At 45.4% G+C, this 20,913-nt stretch overlaps 1 protein-coding gene across 1 annotated transcript; it reads left to right on the top strand.

Moving 5' to 3' along the window:
• Positions 1-739: 739 nt before the first annotated feature.
• LOC100643834 lies at positions 740-20,357 on the top strand. The gene is made up of 5 exons (XM_003402771.4): positions 740-1,383; positions 4,089-4,811; positions 12,079-12,197; positions 15,303-15,396; positions 15,657-20,357. Exons 2-5 carry the CDS (start codon positions 4,596-4,598, stop codon positions 15,822-15,824), a joined length of 597 nt encoding a protein of 198 aa, XP_003402819.1. The 5' UTR covers positions 740-1,383; positions 4,089-4,595; the 3' UTR covers positions 15,825-20,357.
• The last annotated feature ends 556 nt before the right edge of the window (positions 20,358-20,913 follow it).

Genomic DNA, 20,913 nt, shown 5'->3' with positions numbered 1-20,913 from the left:
AATATCTGCGCAAAACGGAAGTTAGGTGGTAGGATCGATGGATCGTTGCACGCGGGAAAACGACAGAAGGAGAACGCGACGATTCACGGGTATGAACACGTAGCGGTCGTAACGCACGGACGAACGTCCGAAACGCGGCTCGTGGACTTCACAGAGAGATTTATGGAAGCGCGTGCGCGTCCCGATCCACACATGGACCGCGAATAGAAGCATCCCCTTGTTTTCCATGGCACATCGTCTTGTAACGTGTGTCCTGTCGCGTCGAGCCGTGGCGTGTCGCGGCGTATCGCGTTTCGCTCGGTTAACGAGTCGCTGCTTCTTCCGAAAGCGCATTCCAGAAAGGCAGCCTGAAAAAAGAGGGAAAGAATCGCGTTAAGAAATAGAACGAAGAAAAGAAATTAGAGGGAAGGAAAGAAAATCGAATGGTCGGTGTTGAGCGAGGAATTGGAGCGTCGAAAGGAAGAGCTGAACGGCGGAAGAGAGAGAGCACGGAAGGGAAGAGCGGAAGGAAGGAAGGCACGCGTGTTGGCTCGGAGTGAAGGGAGTGAAAGGGAAGAGAGGGGAAGGGAATAGAACGAGAACGAGACGGAACGGAACGGAATGGAACAGAACAGAACAGGAAGAGAACGAGAACAGAACGGAACGGAACGGAACGGTAAGCCAGGAAGGGACGGATAAGAGAGTTAGGTGGGGGTGTGGGGTTTAGCGAGTTCGGTGGTGGCGGCCGGTCAACGGGTGGCGAGTTCTCAGTCTGTCCTGCGCCGTCGAAACGAAGGAAGCGCCGCTCGTCGTCGAGCGCGACGTCGAGCGCGACGAGCCGACGAGCCGACGAGCCCGTGCCCCTCTTAGTTCGCGTTCGCTCGCCGTCTCGAGAGTCGCGTTTTCTCCTTTTGTTTCGATTGCGCGAACGCGCGCGCTCCTCGCTTTTCTCTTCCTCTTTTCCTCTTCCAGTTCTCCCAGTTGCCTATCGATACTGATCACGCGACCAAACCTGATCTTTCCGTCTTTATCCCATCGAAAAATCTCGCCATACCTCTGATAATCTATTTTCTCCCCCTCTTTCTCTCTATCCATCTCTACCTCTTACATACACACTGTCTTTTTCGTTTTTTCATTTCTTTCCTTGTTTCTCCCACTCCTATTCTCTTTCGTGCTTAGCCTGTTTTCTCTACCACGAACTACCTTCTTTCTATTCGCATCCCCGTTTCTCACGCATTGTCTCATATTTTCTTGCTTGTTTCCCATGACTCGTGCCATTTCACACGACGCGATAGAAGCGAATGTTCAAGGCTGAATTTTTCGCAAAAACCATGAACGCGGCAATGTTGGATTTTTTGCTACGGACTTGATCGAGAGCCGTGCATCGACCACCTTCGTGTCAAGGTAGGTCCATCGCTACGATTACGTTTTCTCGTTGTTATGAGCGTTCACTCTGCTAGAAAATGTAGTTCGTGTTTTTTGATGGATGATGAGAGAGTCGGTACGTGTTATGGATGTCAAGAATCGACAGTTGATACTTGACCATTGGCCATTGACCGTTGCGTTATTCCGTTGTTCTCGTGCCGCTGGCTGATTATTAAACAAATCCATACGAGCAAACCTGGCGACGATCGGATCGCTTACTTTAAATCGTACTAAGAATGGAACATTGATTTGTAATTTTTTGTGAAACTTTCGCTTTTTTTACACACGCTTGATATTCGTTTCACAATGATTTTCATCTGTTTTTCCACGATTAAATCGTTTGTTGCGTTTGTAACGGTCGACAGAATCGCTTAAAACTTGGCGTGCAATTTTTAACGAGAATCGTTCATTGACGTCTACAGCGCGACTTTAAAGTGCGTTTTTAGAATGGTTGTAATTACGCGAAATCGTTTGCTTCGAGAAAAATGCCGCCGTGATTTTTATTCTATCCGACTTCTGTACGTTAGGATTTTGCTCGCACAAAAATTGTGTCATAAAGAAAACACTTTTCAGAGGGACAGACTTTTGTTCTAATAATTTGTTACGCGTGTATATGTATATATAAGTGTAAATTTGCCTCGATCAAATGTCTTTAAATTTTTAATATCAATCTAATTAAAACGCAGAAACAATCTTAAAATGTAAAAATATACCGTGCTTTCGCGATTATCGAAAAAAAGATTATTTACATCGAAAATTTGTGCAATTTCTTGTAGTATTGTAATACTAATTTGATCGTTTTGAACTCAGCAACAGAGAGTTTACCTTACTAATTTGAAGATAAATTTACGCCCCGTAATCCGGTGATCGCATAGATGTTTGCGTACTCGTTTATGGTACTAGCTCGGCGCCAAGAAATCCAGGAAAAACTTGAACAACAGAAATTGTAATAATTTTCAATAAAAACGAAACCAACTCTTCTCTCTTTTTCCTATCTGTATTTTGTCTTCCTAAGAACCATGTAGGAACGAAATCGAAGAACGAATTCGTAATCACGGAAAAAAATTAAAATGACGATCATACGTAACACACGTAAAGGGAATGACGTTTGCCAGGGGAATTCGATGCTTACTGCTGTCGCGTGCAATGAACATTTTTCCATGGCAATGTCGCGTTTGCGTAGGTGAGCCAAGTTTGAAAATTTAAAAAGATAGGTCGAGTTTTCTGTCGGAGATTCGGTTCGCTATCCGGTTCCAGCGGGAATAAAACCGCATCGTTCGATATCGATACCGATACCGATTCACGGTTTCTGGTAAAACTGGACGCGTACAAACCGGTCAGATGCGCGAGTTTCCCTCCGATTTTCCGGGAGTTCGCCGAACCTGCGGTTTCCATTTCGCTGCATCCGCCCCGCTCTGTCCCTTCGATGCATCGCTGCGCCGGCCAATCGGTCATTCTCTATCGAAAGCTCAGTATAAAACACTTGGATAGTTTTTTGCGGTCGATGAACGTCCGGTTCATCGTCCCGTCATGTATAAATTTTTCACGAATTGCCATCGAATAAAAGATAAGTAGAATGTAATAAGTAAGATAGAAGAAAGACAAGACAAAAAAAGACAAGGAAATAAATGTGAAAAAATTCTTCCAAAAGACATAAATCGGTTTCACATTTAGAAACATCTAAACGGTACATCAGTTTTTTATTTCGAACGTAACTGGAAGTAAATTATCGTTTCCTTTATCGAAATAAATTTACAAACGTAGTTTTGCAAACTCGCGTTCGCTTCTTATGGCTCCTTTAATTCTGCCGTTTTTAAATTTAAGCGGTTCCTCCCTGTCACGAAAGTTCGTACAAGAAAGGTTCCAAAGGTACGTGTGAACTGTATAAGTAGTACGAGTACGTCACCAAGTCGGTCGCGAGGGAGTAGAGGGAGGAGGAGAGGGGGAGAGAGAGAGAGAGAGAGAGAGAGAGAGCAAAGGAAATAAAAGTCGCAAGGTACCACGCACTAGGTGCTAGGCTCCATCCTTGAACTGGGTCGCCTAGCGTGTCCTGCAAATATCGCTGCTTCGCCGACGACAAATACCGTCGGCTCCTCTCATGAATTGCAAATTCGCGCGTGCAGTTTTTTTCATGCTTGCGCTGCTGCTATTGCCGCGTGGTCGAACTTCAATTTTTTTTAGAAAACAACGTATTCGATATAACGAACTTATTAAACCGATTTATGAGCCTAGCATTATTACAGGATCATTTTTTATTCTCTTCGTACTTTTCATACAACTCACAACACCTCTCGAATTCTATCGATTTCGATATTAGTTTCATGTAGTATATTATATAATCGAACGATCGATTTTATCAGTTTCCTCGACTTCCGCCGGCAAAAAATTTTACCAGATGGCAGGTTTACAGATTACCAACGTAATCGAATCCCTTCGTATGCCCTTCTCTAGTAAAAGGAAGGATCAATGGACTCGCATAAGGTATCGTCTCGATGTCGTTTCCGGACGTAGCTTCTTTTCCCCTAAGGTTTTTCTCTCGAACAGAGATTCATCGAAAATACATATTCGTATCGGACGATATCCTGATCACTTGCCAATTATTCGTCAAAATTCGTATTTGATGGGAACGAATTCTTAATTTCTAAATTCCCGCAACTATTCTAAAAACGTATCGATCTTTCCAGGTTGCATGTAACGAAAGGTGGCAAGGATCGATAATACCAAGGAAGGTAACAAAATTTCATCGTTACGACGTCGGCAGCGACGGCTACGTTGACAACATTGGCGATAGCAAGAGTAACAGCACCAGTAACGGCGGAAGCAATCTCGAAGGCGGCGCCAATGAGCGCACAGACGATGAAATGACGTCAATGCCAACGAAGTTTGTTCTAAAGTATTTATCCAAGAAAGAAGTGCCAAAGAACTGCGAAAAATTAGCTGTAAGGCGATAAACCGCGAAACTAAGAGGTTAACGGGGGAGAACAGAAGAATTGAAAGAAGGAGGGGAAAGAAGGCTGAAACTGAAAGGGGAAGAAGGGAAGTAAAGTGCGAAACGGATAAAAAGAGAAGGAGAAGGAAAAGCAGAGAAAAGAGGGGGAATGATGAGAAACAACGTTCCGCGCGAGAAGGAAGGATCGCGGTAGGCGAAGGATAAAGACGTGGATCGGGCTGGATCCGGGTCGATCGGTGTGATGGTCTCGGGGTGGTGCCCGTGCGTGCCGATCGGCCGCCGGGAATCACCGGCCCAGCAGCAGTCGGCCTCCTCTTCGAGGAGCTTCGGAACCGACGGTGCGCCGTTCACCGTCAGCGCGGCCACCGATCGCGCAGAAATGGTCCAGATGTTTTATTACGAAAATCGCGGCAAATGCTGCAAGAAGCTTCTCCGATACAACGGATATCCAAACAAGGTAAGCGTATGTCTTTTTTATAGTCATTTCTACGTCTTAAGCGTTGTTACGATCACTCGGAAGATAAGAACAAATATCTCCTTCGCGATTTCATTTGGTTCGAAGCAAAGAGAAAATTCAGTTCTTGCAAAATGATGTTTTTATGGTGCCCAGTAAGAGTTTTCGGAGTTCGGAGAACAGAGAATGGTGAAAGATCCGTTCCAAGTTCAGGACGAGAAAGGTTCCAAGTATCCGAAAGTCCCTGGGGAAATAAATCGATTCGCTATCTGAATAGCCATTATGCGGACGTGGCTTGGAGGCAAGTACGGAGGCCGGGAGGTTGGTAGGTTGGCTCATCGGTAACGCCAGCCGAAGCGTACACTCGGAGAACTCGGCCTCGGAGAAGACGAAACGCGAAAGAGAGAGAAGAAGAGAAAGCCAGGGGGAAAAGGAAAGTCGGTCCCTTAGCCGTGTTGCTCGTGGAACTGGGCTAATGTTTCGGAGTTTCAAAACTCGTATCGGCACGAATTTTCTTTCAATAACCAAGTTATTATTCATCGCGTTCATTTATTACCTTCCCTCTGTCCTATTCCCCCTTTTCCACCTTTCGAATCTTGTCTCGCGCATACAAACGGCCAGCATTCTTACGATTCATGGCGGATCGAATTTTCCTCTCTGCGAGGGAAACGAGAGATCGCGTTCGAAAAGGACATCCGGCGTATTTTTACGAGGGGTTACTCCGATCGACGATCGCTCGTAAAATATCACATCGAATCATCCGACGAAAGATTATATTTTCGATCTTATCGCGTCAGCTGTTTAGCCTTGGCCGACCGAAAATTGTTCGCAGCGAAACTTTTCTTCTCGTCTTATACATCATGACATATCGCTGTATGTCGCGTTAAAATCCTGCACCGGGACGTTCGTTTATACGTTTATACGCGACAATGAACACGCGCGGCGGGGAAATCGCAAGACGACTGGTTAATCCAATCTCATGTCTGCAATCCGTAATCCAGCTGGATGGTAATTCTTCCTAGCGAATGTTTTGAATATGGATGAGTATGATTTCCTTGGCTAATTTCGTTATCTGCATATTAAAGACTTCCTCATGCAGAAGTGCCCTCCGACTTTTCTGTTAACGAGAGACGATCTCTTTTTTTGAGTAACCTGACGCGACCAAACAGCCGCCTTTCGTCTTTAAATCTCCCGAGCTACGACGACGACAACGACGACGACGACGACGACGACGACGACGATGCGTCGCGTAGTCACGATAATTCGCGTCAACTTCCAAATAATTTCTGTGCTCGGTCGTTAAAGTTCTATTTTGAGCTACATACTTTCGCTTGGAGAGACACGGATCGTCCAAGGAGAGCGACAAATACGAATAAAAGGGAAGAAAAAGGAATGCGTATTCGCGTGTGCAGACGCACAGGCCTCCGCGCGGTTCAGCTACGATAAAAGGCAACATTGTCTAACACGATGAATGGCCTAGGCGGTGACCTCTCTGACTTTCAGTGTCGCAGACGTTCTTTATGTCGGCACGATTAAAGATATCCCGGATGAAAGGGTTTCGTTTCGTCCGCCGCAGCTTTCCCTTTTTATGCGAGACTGCGCCGGACCAACGAAAGGAAAAGGTCACGGAATCTTTCAGAAGGAGGAAAAGGTTGGAAAAAACACAGCCTCGTCGCAAAAGCTATTGCTTCATCGACTCTTGCTCTATCTTCTTTCAGCTTCTCCTCTTGCCTCGCATTTAATTTCAACAGAATCGACCGATCTCGAATACATCCAAAAAGGGAAAATCATTTATCGGTTCTCTATCGTTTTTTCCCGTAGTTTTTCTCGTCCTGGTATGCCGTGCTTTGCTTTGAAAATGGCCACAGTTCCGTTCCGCTTCGCCACAAACGATCGCGTGGATGATAAACGGCAGACAAGCTTCAGAACTTGTAGTTTCATCCGGCGGAGTTTATTTCGTTCGAGACAACGAGAAAATGAAATGCTTTGGATCCTCGTTCTTCGTATCGACTTATCCTGTGTCATAGGATACGCTAAAACGATCGTTAAAAAACATCCACCTTCAAATACGATAAATAATCGTTTGAAAACGATAGTGGGTATTTAAAATTGCTAAAAATACGATCAGTTTTTTATTGTTTCGAAACGGGAAAGTACAACATTGGAGGGATGATATTTCGAACATGTATGTGTATGCGTGTGTGAAAAAGGAAGAAAAGCTGGATTCGAATGCGGTATCGAGATCGATGGAACCGCTAGACTCGAAAAGACTGGTTTGTTCTCGAGCCAAGGAACGTTGCATAGCTCCGATAACGGCCGAACTAGCGGAGGAGCTTTCGGCTGGGTGAAAAACCAACGGCGGTAAAGGAACGTCTCGATTCTTTCTCGTAGAATAGCGTGGGTTAGGCTAGAAATCGAACAGAGTTCGGGAACGTAGGGTCCTTTCACGATACTATTCCTTTTTTCCTCTTTCGTTCAATGAGTACGTGAATCGATTACTCTTTTATCCCAGGTAATATCGTGCTTATATAAGGGAAAACAAGGTTGCTACGTCAAAAAGTACAAGATTTTTCTTTCATAGTACGAATTTGCCAAAAACTATATTTATACTTGTATCTTTCTTGCTATACGTTGGTCTCGCGCGTGATCGATCGTGACGGCCTCGACAACGAGACAAAGCATGCGACCGGATGATATCCGCTGTGACGAAATAAAGCGCGCACTGGTAGTACGATTAGACGAAGTAGCGTAGGTAGCGGAAGAGAGTCAATCGGAAAGCTAACGATACGGAGAGAGACACATGATGGAAGAACGCCGAACAAGGGTAGGGAGGAGGATTGGAAGCAGTGTGGCAGGAGCAGGAACGGCAACCGAATGACTATGACGCGGCGCGGCGCGGCGCGGCGAGGCGCCGTGGTGACGGAAGGATGGGGATAGGAATGGGAATGGGGTTGGGGGGCGGAGAGCCAAGGGGCTTGGGGTTGCAGGAAGGTAGAGAGGAGCTGGATCCAGAGGTTAGAACTGCGGGAGGAACGGAGATGGTAGACGGAAAGGATGTGGAGCGAGGAAACGTGGAACAGGAGAGGTGGTAGGACGGTATGGGGATTGAGAGAAACGGAGAGAGGCGAAAGAGGGAGGGTGAGTTGGGGGAGCAGGGTGAATCGCGGAAAAGAGGCAAGAGGGTGGATATTCCAGGCTGCACCCCGTGGCTGTCCCAGCGCATTGCCATGGCAACCGACCCTGAAACACCCTGCGGCCGTCGCACCATCGGAGCTTTGCTTTCCGATGATAGTAATAATGTATCCTCGCTTTCGTTGATGTAGGTCGCAGGACGTTACCGCGTTACCAACGGAAGGCTAGTTTTTTCATCGACATCCTCACCACCGGTCACGATTCGCAATTACTTTTTACGCTGCATTTCTCCTTTCTCCCCCCGCCCCACTTTTACTCCTCTCGCCCGTTACTTCTACCTCTTACTCCAACTTCTTTCCCCTCTTTTTTCGCTTTTCTAGAATACCTATCTACGCTTTCGTACTGCTCACCGTAGTTCTCGTACAGCTTTTCTCGTGCCTCTATCGACACGTTCTCGTTGCTTTCCCTGTTATCCACCGAATACAATAAAAAGATTTTTCACGATGACGATCGACTGCCTGAAGAACATGATAACGATGATCGAGGGAAAGGAAGAATCGTGGAAATGTTAGCGCGGATATTCCATCGGGACGTCGATTGACCACGTGTAAAAAATGCGATAACGGAATCAGAACGAGAAGAAAGGAAAACGAAGTTGGAGTAAAACACGACGTGTTTGTCGATGCATCGCAGCGAGTGGCGTCGGCGTTTTTAATCGGCGCCACTTGTTTCTAACGGCTCTCCTTTGTTTAAGTCCCTACACTGCGCTTCAACCCCACGATATCCCCAACCTCCGTCTCTGTCACCCGTCTACTCTATCCCGCAACCCGTTTCCTGTCACCCGTTACCCGTCACCCATCACCCATCACCCGTTATCCGTTATCTACTTCACGTTTGCGCGTCTCTTTTCACACCGTTCTTCGCTTGGCCCTCTGATGGTCAAGCGATCGAATCGCGACAAAACATTATCGTAACTCCATTTTTCTTCCGCTTCTTTCCAGCCTTGCATAAAATCGAAGAAACCAAAAACCAAGGACGGGTGATACCGCCATGAACGTTCCTTTACACGGCTGATCGACCGATCGTAGACAAATTTGTCGATCGGTCGTTCCGTTGTCGCATTGCCGCCAGCAGGTCTTCCTTTTTCTTTCTTCCTTGACACGGACCATCAAAGCCGAGTCGTTAAGTTTGCTCGAGTGGCTGCCTAAAACGTAATTTCGACGCTAACGAGTCGACGATGCGCCGCTTAATTACTTCTGTGTACGAACTTCTTAACGATTAACGAGGACGGTTGTAAACGGTTGTTAACGCGTAAACGCGACGCGATCGTCCGACGGTTGCCGATTCGAGATACGGAGGCGACCTAGTGCTGCCGAATGAAAATTGAATCGCGGATGGAAGACTACAGAGGAGGTTGGATGAAAAGAAGCGCTCCCCAATTTAGGGGAAGGTAAATGCGAAAGGGATCGATCGGAATCGAGTCGAGGCACACTTCGCGGTATTTGTTCGATGAGTCGTTTCGAAGATTGATTCTTTCTTAAGGGTAGTACGTGAATGGAAGCAGAATAGCTGATGGAACGTAGCTGGTAGAGCTCGGTTTATCAAATCGGATATAGAGGAAGGGCAGATAGAAATTCGAATTACGATTAGTTGGTCCGATGATCGATAAACGAGATGGAGTCGAATGTTCGCAGGAAAATCTTCCACGGCTTACTCGCGACGAGCAAAAGAGAAGAGAAGAGAAGAGGAAAAGAGAAGAGGAATGGAGAAACGAGAAGAGGTCGTTACCCGTTTCGTTCAACGACCCCATTACGCGTGCAAGATTAAGCCCGTCGTATCTAATTAGGTTTGTAGCGTGGCAGGTGTAAAGTATTGCTGACCGTAGCGTCGCGTCGCACGGATCGGTGGGTACCGCGATTTCTGGGATTTCGTAGAGAACCGGATTTAATCTAGGTTGTACCCGTGTACAACCTAATATGTACGTGTACTTGGATATATATATATATATATATATATAGATATATACACATAATTTACCTATATAACCTACACGTTTGTAGATGTATATACTTATATAACGTACATGTGTATAGATGTACATGTAGGTATATGTATATTTATCGTCCGGAACGGCATCGCGTTACCGGGCTACCGTTTTCTCGAGCAACTAACCCAGAAAATACCCGGTGCTTTGTCCTCGGGAACTCGATCGCTCGAGCCTTCGCTAGCTGCGAACGGAAAGGAGAGAGAAATTGGTAAACGAGAAATTCCTTGAGAAAATTCCTCGCCATTTCGAATTCTAGTTAAAATTCCGCTCGCATCGTCTCGCCAATTCTCTGGTTAAACTTTTCTCGGCGAAGCCCCGGGAGAAACGGGAACTCGCAATTTCTCAAAACGCGGGACTCGACAGACTTTGTTGGACCCGCTAAGTTTCATGTTCGACGCGTCACGTTGATCGGTCGAATTCATTATCGTGGCTGTGGCTCATAGCTCGTAACTCATAACTCGATTCAACATCGTGTCATCGTTTTTCTTTGCGCGATTTGGCGAGTCAAGAGTTTCCCGATTCTTATTCTTACAACACCATTGATATTCTACGATGGCGTTGCGCATCCAATCGTGTTCAGAAACTAAATCGAGTGAAACTTTGCGAATTCGCGAGATGAGTCCATTTGATGAGTGCATTTGATCGAAGTACGCAATAATTGTCGTACTTTTTATCTGGAATCGAGGGGGTGAACATCTCGACTGTGCTTTGGTGTGTGTGTGTGTAACGCAAAATAACGAACAGATATGAACAAGCACGCAAAAAGGAAAAGGAGATTCAGCTGACAAATAAGGGTGACAAACAAGTAGTATTAGAAAGATAAACGGGAGGGTTGGGAAACGATGCAAAGAAAGGGAGAACGATGAGACGAGACGAGGCACGCGCGTGGAGCCAGAGACGAGAATAGAGCGATCGACGAGGCAATGGACCGAAGTAGCGGATTATCGGATTAACCGGTAGGTATATCCGGTGTGCGTAGAACGGGCAAGGTAGTCGGCAAGGTACTCAGGCAAGCTGGTTACCCTTACTGATTCCGCGGATCGGATGGTGTATCGGAGGGTGTATCCCGTGTCGTATATCCCCAATGAGATCTCGCGAAATTAACTTACGATACCTGGAATTACGAGCTACAAGTTACGTAGGTGTACGAGTTGGAGAACGAATAAACGCCACCTTTGCTCGGAACACGAGGTCGATGCTCCGAGTTCAGCTACGGAAAAACGAGCGAGAAGAACGAAGGGATATATTCAAAGGAGGGCGCTCGCGACGGAGGAAACGCCCGTAAAAGTATTTTCCATTTTGTTCGCGAGTCGTGTTGCCAGAGAAATTACGAAAATGGCAGTTCGTTATTCGAACTTAAATAAGCCAAACGACAGAACTGATTTCTTCGATGATTCGCCTCGATGAGCAAGCAACGCTGACCAATGCGATCGCATCAGTTTCATCAGTTTATCGAACAGGCGAGAAACTTCCCTATCAACTTTTCTCTTGCGTTCTCTATCTTCCCACGATTCGTTGCAATTTTACCATTTTTCATTACAAATTCGTTTTATGAAAAAACCAAGTATTAGTACGCTATCGATAGTATTTTCATATCGACGAGATTGTCTTAAAATATCGTAACACGCATAAGAAATCACGGTTTGCGTTCCATCTATCCTGGTTGATACAATGTACCGATGGGAAGGAGGCGCGAAAAGAATCGCGCCTATAATGTACAAAAAAATCGGTCGCGTAAGGCATCACACGAGAGACAAGTTTAAAGAGAACGCAAAGGAGAGCTTAACCCCGGAAGGAGGATCGTGGCTCGCCCGAAGCGTTCCTTTGTCGCGCGTTGGAGAAAACTTACTACCTTTTACGAACTCTGCTTCCTCTCTCCCTCTCTCTCTCTCTCTCTCTCTCTCTTTCTCTTTTTCTTTCCCCTTTTAGCTAACTCTCTTGTGCTCGCCCTGTTTCCTCCGATCCATTTCTTTGCCACTTCGTCCGATTTTCATGTTCAGCCTTTAATGTTCGTTGGATCGTGAAATTTCAACATTCCGCTGTCGTATCTCTTGTCGCGCAAAAGCATCGAATATGTTCTGTATGCCGCAGGTGCTTCTATTTCCGGAGGAAGGCTGGGCGAGAAGCGCGAGCAGTTCCTACTGGACTTTGACACCGTTTTGGTGGAGTCGTAGTCGATGCAAGGTAGTCGAAGTTGCTGGAACCAGGAGGTGAGTTTTGCGTGGTATCAGGATGGCTGGAAATGTCGAAGCGTTTACACGTTGTCGATGATAATACCACTGTTACGACGTTAACGGACTCGTTCTAAGAGGACGCGAGCGATGCACACGTACATCGTTACGACGTTTTGCCATAACCGTATTCCTGTCGGCAACGGAAATTCGTGCTTTTAGGTTACGTGGTTGGAATGCCTATACCCTGCTTGCCACTTTACCAGCCGAAGATTACAGGGACGATGCATCCGAAATTTCACTAGCCACTTATTTCCTTTTCACGAACTACTCCTTTGTGGTCTCGGCTCATTTTCCACGCATTTCAACGCATCGCGACGTATGTGTCCTATTTCCATTTATTGTCCAATGTCCAATGTCTCGCTAATTACGGCTCTTCTATAACGTCATTATCCAACAGTTCGTCCTTTTCATTATTCTTGTCCTTTTTTATCCTTTCATATCGAAGGATCGAGATGCGCGACGGGGTCAACGTAGTTGAGAAATAGTTGTGGAATGAGCGCTCGACTCGACGTCGCCCTCGATCCTCGATCGTCCGTCGAAGAACAGCCAATTACTTCCAAAACTTGTCGAAAGAGCCAATTAATCGAGAAACTGACTTGCCAAGAGTGTCGACTTGCGTGCAAACTTTCCACTTACCGTTTGAACATACCGATTTGCGAGAAGTTGCAGCCATACGATCGAACGATGCAGGGTCAACTCTGATTACAGCTTATCGTTTGGAACGTATCCCATTGAAAATTACTTAGTACGCGTTCGCCTTGGAAAACGGTGCAATTAATTACAAAGTCAAACGGGGCAGAGTCGTGTGTCGTATTCGGATCGTTCTGCGATACTCACGCTCGGCAGCACTCGCGAGGCGAATTTCCCGAAATATTCCACCTAGTAATTTTGTGAGTCGCCCACGGCATAGGGGCCAGACCGCGCTAAGTCAAGACAAACAAACCGGTCCGCGGTCGGTGAATCCTCGATTCGAACCGCTTCCAACTTTCGTACGGGGAAGCAAACACGGTGCTATTTGCAAGTTCGGACCACGTTCACACGCGACACCGGTCAAAGCTCGCGATTACGCCCCGAAAATCCTGCATCCTCGCTGACAGTATATAACTGGCGCGTTGTTTCTTTGTCTGACCGAATCGCACATACATCCACTTTATATCTCGTTTCGCTAATACACGCACAATAGTACACGTACGTGTAAAAAAATGTAATCAGCAGCGATCGACAAACCTTTCTCCCGTTCTTGAGTAAAAGTTCCGCGACAAACTAACAACGAACAACGGACGCGACGCGACGTTTCGATCGCGTTTAGGACGGGTCGACAAACGGCGCCAATTGAAATTCGTTCGTTTCATGTTTTATTGAACAGCTCGACGTGCAACACGGTGCCCAGCGATCGAAGCCCGAGCGAAAGAAATTTTAGTCGCGAAACAAGGAGAAGCGTGTGTAGGCAATCGATGCGAGTAGGTACGTAGGTAGGTACGTAGAGCTTGGCGGACAACTCGAGCATCGAAAGGGTGCTCCGGCTCGGAACTTTCCTTTGTGAAGCGAATCGAGAACCGGAGGAAAAGTCAAAGCACCAGCCACGGTGGATTTTAAACCGAGTGTTGGATCCGCCGCACTTCAATGGAGAGCGTTTAAACTTTTAATGATCGTCGCCGGCTGAAGCGCTTGCCGGAATAAGCCCCTCGAGTCACCAGGGAGGGTTGTCCTCTCCCTTTTTCTCTTTATTCCTTTTTCGCGCTTCTCGCTCTATTCCTCGCTTATTCTTCGTTCCCTTCACACCCTTCGCCCCTGCTTCCGAAAACGGTCCAATCCCTTCCTTCGCCACTCTTTCCCTTTCGAATTCCTCCCTCTTTTTTCCAACCTTTCTTTCCTTATTAATTATTCTTGGCTCGTTTCGCGCGTACGAATCCACGCCCAAGTAGCGGCACGCTTCGTTTCGCGATTTCTCTCCTCCTATTCGCAATATACCCCAATCGTTCTTTGGATCATCCCTGCACATATTTCGCTCAACTACATATACACAAGACCTTTCGATAGTTTGCTCCCTAATCCAACTATAATATTATAAGTGATATTTTACAAATAACAAGTTACAAGTTATTAGTATTAATAACTAGAGTTTGCTCGTGAAGCAAATTTTACAAATAATTTCTAACTTACCAATTGACAAATTATTTCTTTAATCCGATATTGCCTTCTTTTATCGTTGATCAGTATAACGTTATCGCAACGACATTTTGATCCTTGTTGTTCTCACTTACCGTTCTCGATAATCGATTTTCGGACCTTAGGCCTGGTCGAACAAAGTAAACTTCCTCGTTCAATCTGTTGTGCGTTTATCGCTTCAAGAGCAAAACGTTGTAACGATCGTATCAAAGCATGGCAGAGAAACGCGATAGTAATCGTATTACTGATTCACGAGACGGTAAAGCGCTTACACAGAGAATCGAGCGGTCGCATGTTTTTTTTACAACAAAGCTGCCCGTCAGAATTGGCAACAGCTGGAAAATGTTGATGTACTACAACCAGCTCTATATGTTTGTCCTTTTAATTTACCTAGCCAAGGCTTCAATTTATCATGGCCGGTCATCGCCACTTCCGTTGTTTGATGCGACGCTGGGTACGGATACTTGTGAAAGCAATACAGTGAGATCGTAAAGTATCAAGTAAGGTCATCAACTGATCCAGTCAGAGTTAAGGCTATATGATACGTATTTCGGACGTACGCAGACATAAATTAACTTTTGAACTCAATTTTAATTATTGTCCGATTTTATGATCTCACCGTATCCTTTTCGCCTTCTATACTTGTGCACTGTACACACGTACCGTTCGACATATTACGATTTTGGACAGGCAATTTCTTGCTGTGGATAAACGCTTCTGCATGCTTTGCTGATCTCTATCAAAAACTTTAATCGAATGCTATGCGTCGTATAAATTCAGAAAAATGGCAGGCGTGGTTAATATACCGGACAAGTTCATAACGGTCTAAAATGCACTTTCCACTTTGTCGCACCGTCGTTTCACGCGTATCGTTCGGTCAACGCGTTACTCATCGAATTAACGTTGTTTCAGGTACAGCACTCAGGCAAAGATGGTAGACACAGGAACGGGCACGCTTTATATTATCGGCTCTTTCAAGAGAATGACCACTGATCCCGATTTCAAGGTACATACCGTTCCAATCTCTTCGTTACCGAATCGCGCGAGACGGAACTTAAAGTTCCACGTGTGTGCGTTTCCCTGCTAGAAATGATCGAAAGCTTTAGTCGGGGCAAGCGAATTATCAAACACGATATTACACGCCGTAGGCCGTAATTCGTGATACAAGCGAAGTGGTACTTCACTTCACCTGTACCACGAGTTTAGACATATACGCATAGCAGATGTTAGCAAATGTGAACGTTGCCTATTTCTTTTTGTCGTCAGTTGTACCTGACGTCGAACGTGTCGTCGAGCGACTTCAACATGGGTTATAGTATGACTGGCACGTTGGAGCGTGGCTGTAAGAAGACCAACACCTTCCAAATGACTCACTTTGCGGTGATTCGTCGACGAGACTACGAAAAGGCCTACGAAGACTCGAATCCCACCTAGTGCCCGTCCACACCCACACTGTCCGAGTGTGGGGATTGCGAACACTACGCGTAAAAGGAAATGGGTGTTAACCAAATCTCGCGCGCGGCTTCCCTTCTGATTTATTCTCGATCCGGAACAAACGTTCTCTTGGAAAGAAGAATCACTTTCCGCATCGAAGATCCAGCAGATCGTTACGCGGATTACATCGTGGTTTTCAAATGGGTTGCCTATCGATCACGTCAACAACGCGGTCCCCGATTCTGCTATCCGATCTCGATCCTCTTGAAATTCACGAAAAAAAATCCAAAACTAGCGATCAAGGCTGCAATCGAATTCGCGACCGATCGGTTGCGTTACGCGATACCTGATACGGGACACGCGACACAGGATACCCGATACGCGATACGAGAAATCGAGGAAAAAGAACCGGGCGATCGGACACCCGACAAACGAGCAAAAGCCAACACGTCCAAAGGTAGCGTTTAAACTTAGGTCGAATTAAGTAGTTTTTAACTAGTGGCGAACGATACGGAAGTGGAGTATACAAAAGTAATGTGATCGAAGATCGAGAAAAGCATTTTCCAAAGTATTAGCACGTAAGTTGTAAATCTCGCAGGCGATAAGTTTTCCTATGCGTCCTTCTTTCGTGGACACGCGCTGCTCCTCGTCCACCGATCGATTATCGTCATCGTTATTACTGACGCGCGATCGAGCTTCCTACGCTTCCCGTTCCTCGAGCTCCTCCCTCCTCGTGCCGTTCCGAGGAACGGAGCTCGCGGGAAACTTTACCCCGTTAGTCGCGCGCGCTTCCACCCAACACATACACATATGTATAATCCTCTTGGCCAGGGTCGAGGATCGTTGTCGTGTAGCGGCCCAACTTCGAAGCGATACTTATTTTTGTTAAAGAATAGAGAGACGCGCGGCCGTAACACGACGCGACGTCTCCCTCGATCCGAATCAACTTCGAATGATCGCGTTCAATGATCGCGAGCCCGGTGATTTTTGTACCTTTGGCTTTGCTCAACGATATCTAGCTGATACCAAATGCGAACGGCATAGACGTAAGTTACAATCGATCGTAAATTAGCGTTTATCGACCAATAGAACGCCCGTGTCCAGATAAGTTTCGCTTTAAACATACCTCGATGGATACTCGTGTCTCTATAGTCAAGATTTTACGGCGACACCATCTTTTTTGAATAACCGAACAATGCTTCCTCCTTTTCTACCTTTTGCTCTCTCTCTCTTTCTCTCTCTCTCTCTCTCTCTCTCTCTCTTTCTCTCTTTCTCTATCTCTATTTTCTCTCTGAGTTACGCTTTTTCACCTTCTTGTTCTTGTTGTTCGTTCTTTCCTCCGTACTTGAATGTAAACAATCTCTTCGCGTCCGTACCTCTTTCTATTTATCCAAACGTAGACTATCGCGAATGAACCCAGTATGATTCTACGTGCCATTTAGTCGTGTGCTATTAAGCGTTACAGGGTTTCAAATGGTTTTTCGCGATTCGGCGAGGATGAGCGAGATGTTTACCGATTGATCGCTTACCCTTCCACTAAATTTCAAATCATCCTTGTCTGTCTTTTATTTTTATCCTTCCTATCCAAGGAAAGTTCCTTCGTTAACGTTTCTTGCAAAACGGCAACTTACGACTGTGGAAAATTCACTGATATCGTTTCTCGCCGATTCGCGATTCACCGAATAGAAAATCGCTACGAAAACAGCGTACAAATATTCGTTTAAAAGCTAAGTTAAAGTTTCGAGAAAACTCGATCGATGTCCGTAGGTCGTAGACAATTAGTTAATTAGACGTAGAAACGTAACGCTTCGTCTAGCAGATATCGTAGTTGTTAGATGTAGTCCGAATCGCTGATAAGTAAAGGCGATTCAGTCGTAGATTTGTTCAACCTTTGAAAGAGGCTGGAGATGAATCGATCGAATAGTCGTCAGATATTTAGGCTCGCGCATGACTTTTCCTTTTTGTCGCTTTCGTCGCCCGATGAACAGATAAAATAGAGAAGTAATCTTCGAATAGGCTCGCCACGTTGATGGAAAGAAACGAAATCACATACTAAATTAAATTTTTATCTGCCTTAGCGGATAAGCACTTCGAGTATTATTCCATCTATTGCTATTACTATTATTCGTATATATTTTTCCGCGAGATTTATGACGATAAGATATCGTTGATTGGAGGCGAAGGCGACTCGAGTCTCTAAATTCTAGATAGATATCTGCACGCTCGTAAAACGGTAAACACTATTCTTGCTTATCGACACAGTCTTAATCCTGTGTTCGCTTCTTTTTTTCGACTAGCTGATATTTAGATCGGTAGATAACGATTTAAGTGAACGTATACGTCCGATATCACGGTCCCTCCTAACTACTTAGCAGTAGCTTCGACCCACCGTTGCATGCTTTCGTCTAATCGAAACGAAAACGGAAAAACGGCGGTTCATCCTCGTCGGGTGCACAACGGGTCTCTAGTCAGTCTCTTTTGATCTTTCCCACTGTCAAGGTTCCGTTTGAAATCGTTCGATCGGTTTACACTTCACGTTATCCGCCGCGTGTAGAAACAATATGATTCTTATCGTCGAACGATGGCGCATCGTAAGATTCGAGTTATTTTTCCATCGCGGATCCTGATCTTAATCAAATTGAAGATCCTAAAATAGAAATTATCGGACGATTGAAACGGAACAAAACAAGGGGCTAGATGTGTTTATGCTCCTAAAGTAGAGAGAGTTAACAAAGTAGACGTATATCATGTAGTGGTCGTAGGAAAGTTGATGTGATCGTTATTGTTGTCAATGTCATCGTCATCATTATCGTCACCGTCATCATCGTCATAATCGTCATCGTAATAGCCATTAGAACCGTCATCATCCGATCAAATCCCATTCTATAATTCCTATTGGTCCGTTTTCTTTGGCGTGTTTCACCTCGGCAGTCTCCATGGCGAGTCCACTGTTCTGGTCTTCGTCGATCTTGCGATCACGTCCGAATGGTAGGTAAATTTTATTTTTTCTAGATTCTAGACGACAGAGACGAACGATCGACAGAATCTCGTAAACCCGCAGCACGATGTCGACGGTAGTCGATTCGCCGAATGAAACGGACCGAATCGACTCGGATCAGATCGGATCGGATCGCGAACGACTGATCGTCGCGGTGACGAAATACCCTCGAATTCCGCTTGAAACACGGTAGTCGAGCTTTGCCACGCAAGCATAGTCTTTAGTAAGCTACAGGAGTACTGTAAGTAGATGCGGTCGATCCACGGCAGACACCATAGGACAACAGATACATAAAGTAGTACATAGTACATAGCTAAATGTAATCGGCTTCCCGCCTCTAGTCCGGTTTCGTTCAAAGCTTCTCATCCGATTTGTCTAGTCTAAACGCTCTACCTCTTACACCTTCGTCTTCATCTTCATCTTTGCCTTCAACTTCATTCTCATCCTCCGCCTCCGCTTCTCCTAGTTCCGTAACTCGTACAACTATCGGCAATCTACACCACTCGTAATCAATGTGTAGTCGCTTTAGAGAGATGTAATGGTAGAAAAGCCTGCAACTTAATCTTACGACTATCAGCAAACAAATTATTAACTATAATCGTATCGGTCTTAAAAATGCGAACGAGAGGTATTCGTATTCAAAGCTATGGCTGTGATCCTAATTAATCGTGAACCGGTTCGTAAAAACTATATACATATACGATGTAAGTAGGTTACGACGACGCATGTAGCGACAAGCGACGCGATATTTTGCCAAATCGTTGCGTTTCACGCGGGCTTGCGTTTTTCTTCCGCTATTCCGAACATGTACATATTCTACATGGACTCGACTGCGCTCGAGGGAACGCGTTACGTTCTTAATGTCCGGTGCTAAAAACTTGCGTGTTCTTTTCTCGATCGTTTCTCCGGTAATGTTTCTTTGTTCACCAGCCTGCCCTTTCCCCGGCATTGAAAGCAGCGAATATCGTTGCCGTTTCGCCAAGATCATGGTCGTTTCGTGAGAATCAAATGGTGGCAACGACGGCGTCGTCGACGACCACCGCACCCCGTAGCGAATCAAAATGGAGGAAAGGAAAGAAAGGTGAGGTCGCGTGCACCTCTTCTGGTCTCTCGCCGCTATACGAAATCAAAAATCACAAATTTCTCTAGCCATCGTACCGGGCGTGTAGCGTTTGCGAACGATGGATAGAGCAGTTTCCCGCCAATAATCAAATCTAACTCGCCGTGCGAGAAATTGTTGCTCACAAAATCGGAGACTTGGTATGTATTTTCTATAAGCACCGCTAACGCGATTCGATCACGTTGTTCGATTTCTGTGGAGTATTGCTCGTCGACGAATCGACGAGTCGTCGAGCCGATCATAGTTGCTGGGAATAAGCGGAACGAATCGAGTACGAGTACTGGTGCGACAAACGCATCGATGTATTTTCACTACAGTCCTGTCTACAGTCAATTCATTTTGTATTTATACCTAATCTATGTATCTATCGTCATAATTTATGCCGAAATAAATGTTACATTTACGCACAGCGGAACGATCGCCATTTCGCTATTTTACCCTGTCTCATATACGTGTATATCCCAAACCTGTTGTTGCAAGACGCATATTCGATCGGGCCGAAGCTTATTTCAACAGACGGAAAATAAACGAGTCTCGGACTGTTTAAAATTTGTTTCTTTCTTGAAATTTCTTAACGAATGAAATTATCAGCAAAATTACCAATGGGCTATCGGTTAACCAGAAGATTTAAGACGACGTAAGGTCAAGGAGATTATTCCGCTCCTTAACAGTCCCGCGATACTGTATTATGGTATATCAATGTTCCCCAATCACTTTTCAGCTGTGATAACAATAATTTTTACAACTAAATAATCTACGCCCTCCTCTACTAGAAGGAGTGGTCTATGTGTCGGTCACTACGATATTTGATTCGTACAGTTAAACAAAAAAATGTTTCGTGCTGAAGTTGATTACGAAACGAAGAATTTACTAATCTAAAAAAGACGATTTTTATGACAATTTGAATATTCTTCGTTATTTCGTTCCATGTCAGAAGGTTAACACGAACGATCAAATGTTCATGATCGAAT

This window comes from Bombus terrestris, chromosome 3, assembly GCF_910591885.1.
Source record: "Bombus terrestris chromosome 3, iyBomTerr1.2, whole genome shotgun sequence".
Taxonomy (NCBI): domain Eukaryota; kingdom Metazoa; phylum Arthropoda; class Insecta; order Hymenoptera; family Apidae; genus Bombus; species Bombus terrestris.
Note: the sequence above shows the minus strand (reverse complement) of the source record. Positions and strands in the feature narration are given on the sequence as shown.